Source organism: Orycteropus afer, unplaced genomic scaffold (genome assembly GCF_000298275.1).
Source record: "Orycteropus afer afer isolate SDZICR_OR568_19922 unplaced genomic scaffold, OryAfe1.0 scaffold00544, whole genome shotgun sequence".
Classification (NCBI taxonomy): Eukaryota; Metazoa; Chordata; class Mammalia; order Tubulidentata; family Orycteropodidae; genus Orycteropus; species Orycteropus afer.
Window position 1 is genome coordinate 449830 of NW_006922131.1, and position 4484 is coordinate 454313.

The window sequence follows — 4484 nt, forward strand, 5'->3', positions numbered from 1 at the left end:
ATTTCTTCCATTTGCTTTAGCTACTCTCCACTCAAGGGCAAGTTTCAGAGTCTCTTCTGACATCCATTTTGGTCTTTTCTTCCTTTCCTCTTTTTTTTCATGTCTTCTTCCTTTCTTCATATATGATGTTCTTGATGTCATCCCACAATTCCTCTGGTTTTTTGATGTTCAGTGTATCAAATCTCTTCTTTAGATGGTCTCTAAATTCAGGAGGGATATAATCAAGTTGATATTTTGCCTCTCATGGACTACTTTTAATTGTCTTCAGCTTCAACTTGAAGTTGCATATGAGCAACTGGTGGTCTGTTCCACAGTCAGCCTCTGGCCTTGTTTTGGCTGAAGATACTGAGCTTCTCCATCACCTCTTTCCACAGATATACTTGTTCTGATTCCTCTGTACTCCATCTGGTGAAGTCTACATGTATAGCCATCATTTGTGTTGTTGAAAAAAAGGTATTTGCAATGAATAAGTCATTGTTCTTGCAAAATTCTATCATGTGATCTCCAGTGTTATTTCTATCACCAAGGTCATATTTTCTAACAACCGGTGATTCTGCTTTGTTTCCAACTTTTGCGCTCCAATCACCAGTGCTAATCAACACATCTTGATTGCATGTTTGGTCAAGTTCAGACTGCAGATGTTGGTAAAAATCTTCAATTTCCTCATCTTTGGCTTTAGTGGTTGGTGCATAAATTTGAATAATAGTAGTGTTAACTAGTCTTCCTTGTAGGCGTATGGCTATTATCCTGTCACTGACAGCATTGTACTTCAGGATAGATCTTGAAACATTCTTTCTGATGATGAATGTCATGCCATTCCTCTTCAATTTGTCATTCCCAGAATAGTAGATCGTATCATTGTCTTATTCAAAATGGCCAAAACCCAGTGCATTTCAGCTCACTAATGCATAGGATATAGATCTTTATGTGTTCTATTTCATTTTTGACAACTTCCAATTTTCCTAGATTCATACTTCATAATTCCATGTTCCAATTATTAAGGATGTTTGCAGTTGTTTCTTCCCATTTTGAGTTATGCCACATCAGGAAATGGAGGTCCTGAGAGCTTTAGTCCATCTAGCTCATTAATGTTGTCTCTACTCTGAGGAGGCAGCTCTTCCCCAGTTGTATTTTGAGTGCCTTCTGACCTGAGGGGCTCATCTTCTGGTACTATATCATATTGTATTTCAGCGTTATTCATAAAGTTTTCTAGTAATATATCAAATGGTGTTGGACTGCTATTCATAAGGTTTTCAGTGGCCAAGTCTTTGAGAAGTGGAATGGCCCTCCCTTCTTCCCTCATCTTCTATCTTAGTCTGGGAACTCCACTGAAACCTGTCCACCATGGATGACCCTGCTGGTATTTGAAATACCAGTGGCACAGCCTCCAGCCTCGCAGCAACACACAAGCCACCACAGTACGACAAACTGACAGATGACTGGTAGTTAATACAATGACAAACTGTTAATTCATAGACAGTAACATATTTATTAGGAGCTCTGGTAGCGTAGTGCCTAAGGCATTTGACAGCTAGCCAGAAGGCTGGTGGTTCAAACCCACCAGCCACTCCTCACAAGGAAGGTTGGACAATCTATTTCCATAGTGATACTACCTCGGATACCCAAGAAGGAGTCACTATGAGTTGGGTCCACCTTGATGGCACATAACAACAACAACAATAAGAAGAATGGTTCAGTAGTCAGTAAAATCACAGTCTAAACTTAATCTGTTAAGCCCATTCCAAATAGATTTAAATGATTATTTGAGCTTAGTATAATTATATAAATATAGTGACAGCCCAAAGAGTTCTATTGAGTTTAAAAAGTTCAATTTTTAAAAAAGGGGGGGAAATCCACTGATATATAGACCATAGGATTAAAGATGCATGCATTAACAGTGACTTGGTAGGTGTCATATATTACACAGTTTAAAAAGTGTCATCTACAAGGCAGATTGGGTGCATGAACTGTACAGCAATATTGAATAGTTAAGAGACAGAACACAAAGTAAGTGAGAAAAGGCCCACTTTCACTCCCAACTTCTTTCCCCAGCAATTGCAGGTATATATTTTTATTTTTATTTATTTAAACATCTTTCTACAGATTTTTAAGCAGGAAAGCAATTGCCTCTCAAATTATAAGTAAATAAAAACAGAAAACAAGACAGAAAAAACAAAAAACAAAAAAATTAAAAACCTAGAAGGAGACATTTAACAAAAAGGCAATTAGAATAAGAGATTAGGAAAGCATGGTTGGAAAAAACAATCCCAGATATATTTGTAGTGGGCATTATAGGGAGGTTCCTGTTTCTGTAGTACTAAGAAGTACACTAAAGCTCAAAAGAGCCAGATTATATTCAGTCAGTCAGTCTACATGTCTGTCTATCAATCTGTCTATTTATCTGTCCATTTACCTACCTACCTACCTATCATCCATTTATCTTTATCGATATTTAGAATGTCATTTTAGATTTTAGTTTTCTGAATTAAAGGGTTTGGGAAAGCTGGGAAATAATATACTACTGGAAAGAATAGTCATTTTGTTAATTAAGTTAATTATGTGCATTTTTATTGATCTCTTTCTATTAGTTAATTTCCCATATGTGGACACATGTGTGAGTGTGTATGTGTGTGTGTGTTTGTGTATGTGCATGTGTGCATGTGCAATCCTTGTGGGAAAGATGTAAGATACTTCAGTTTTGCTCCAGAAATAAGTATATTGTAAGCTGTGCGATTAATGGCTCCATGTTTAGGAAATTGAGGCACACCATTAATACTGGCTTACTTTCACCAACCTGTTGGCTAAATAAAAAATGAGAAAAAGAGATTCAAAGGGGATATTTTCTCCCAAAATATTGGAATACCCAATGGGGTGGGAAGGAAGGCTCTTGAGAGAAAGGGAAAAGACATAATATTGCTGAATCTGTATTTGGAATTGTTACGACCCGAGGCCATTTTCTTTAAAGAAATCTATAACCTTATTTCCTTGCCGTCACATATAGAAAAGCCCTAAACCACATGACATTTCACATTATTCTTCACTCAATGGGGACTAGACCAGAAATATAATAACATTATCTTTTTATTTAAAACACTAATAGCAATTCAGGCTTTCCTACCTTCTTTGTGCTCTTCTCTGCTGGTGTTTCATTGTGTGTGACCTATCTAAAATTTCTGCAGAATTTAAGAAGATTTTTTTTGTGTGTGAAATATAATAAAGCCTTGATTAATTGGAAGCAAACTAACAAGAACTCTCAATTAACCAGTTTTATTTATTTATTTTTTGCTACACTCTCCTTTTAGAAGGAAGAGGCAAATGACAAGAAAACAAGCTGTTAACAGGTATTTATGTATTTATTTTTTAAAAATCAACTTCCTGGGAATGTCCTGGAGCCTGTACACTTTCAGCCTGACTTCAATAATTTTGTTCCCTCTACTGTATTTACTAAGGTAGGAAAGTAGAATCGTTTTAGATTTTCAGTAGCAAATGTGGAATCTTGCTTAATCTTTAGCTAATAAAAACAACAACAGTAATATCCAAACAGCTAAGTAGAACCTGGACAGCTAAGGAGAATTGTCTGTCTGAGGTTTTGAGTTATGTGGGGTCTCATGGTTTCACTATTACCAGTTAGCAATCATTTATATCTATTAACTGGGATTGGATCCCAGGATCATAAAGAGGGGAGATGGCTTCCACGTACAGGGAGTTAACTCCCTTATTGGGAACAAAAACAGAAGTTAGAGAAAGGCTGTAGTCAGTGGAGACTGAGTGAAGGTCACTCACACATAAACCATGACATCTATGTAAATTAACGGGAAAGTAATTCAGATGACCACCTACCTGCCCCTTGACTTTGACATGCTTAGGAAGGTACATTCACTTTTGCAGGAGCACAGGTTATTAAGTGTGCTACAGCAATAATAATAATAATAAAGCAGGCCTTCTAATACGAAGCTGTTTTAAACATTAGGCACAGATAGACTTTCCAGGTTTGCTAGTTGTCCGAAGAAATTGGATATTTCTTTTTATTCTAAAATTATATATTTATTCTTATTTGGAAGTCTAAGAAGATCTACAACTGAAACCTCCTAAATATGGATGAAAATATTAGTTAAATTGCACTCAGAGATACCGTATTGCTCCAACCTTCATACCTTTTAAGTTGCAATGGGAAAAGAATGGGCATGACTCAGAGAGGCAGTGGAGAAGGAGGGCAACCCATGATATTAAAGTAAATTTTGATATTTCCTGGCAATAGTGCCCCTCTTCTCTTCCACACATCTTTATTAGGTTAAATAACCCTTTGGTGACTTTTTTCCTCTTTCTTCAGAGCTGCTCTTTTTGTGTGTGTGTGTGTGTGTGTGATTTGGGTGAAGGTTTACAGAGCAAATTCACTTTCCATACAGTGCTTCACATATATTTTGTCTCATGACATTGACCACAATTTACCACAATCAACAGCTCCCCTCCCACTTCCTCCCCAT

General features: G+C 36.7%; 1 protein-coding gene across 1 annotated transcript in view; it reads left to right on the top strand.

The window, feature by feature from the left end:
* The window catches only part of DACH2 (dachshund family transcription factor 2), a gene marked incomplete at its 3' end in the record, with an annotated part of 1102952 nt that overhangs the window by 286793 nt on the left and 811675 nt on the right, over positions 1-4484 (top strand). The window contains exon 2 of the mRNA XM_042782975.1: positions 3303-3341. Within this exon, the coding sequence (XP_042638909.1) occupies positions 3303-3341 (39 nt within the window). The remainder of the gene's footprint in view (positions 1-3302; positions 3342-4484) is intronic.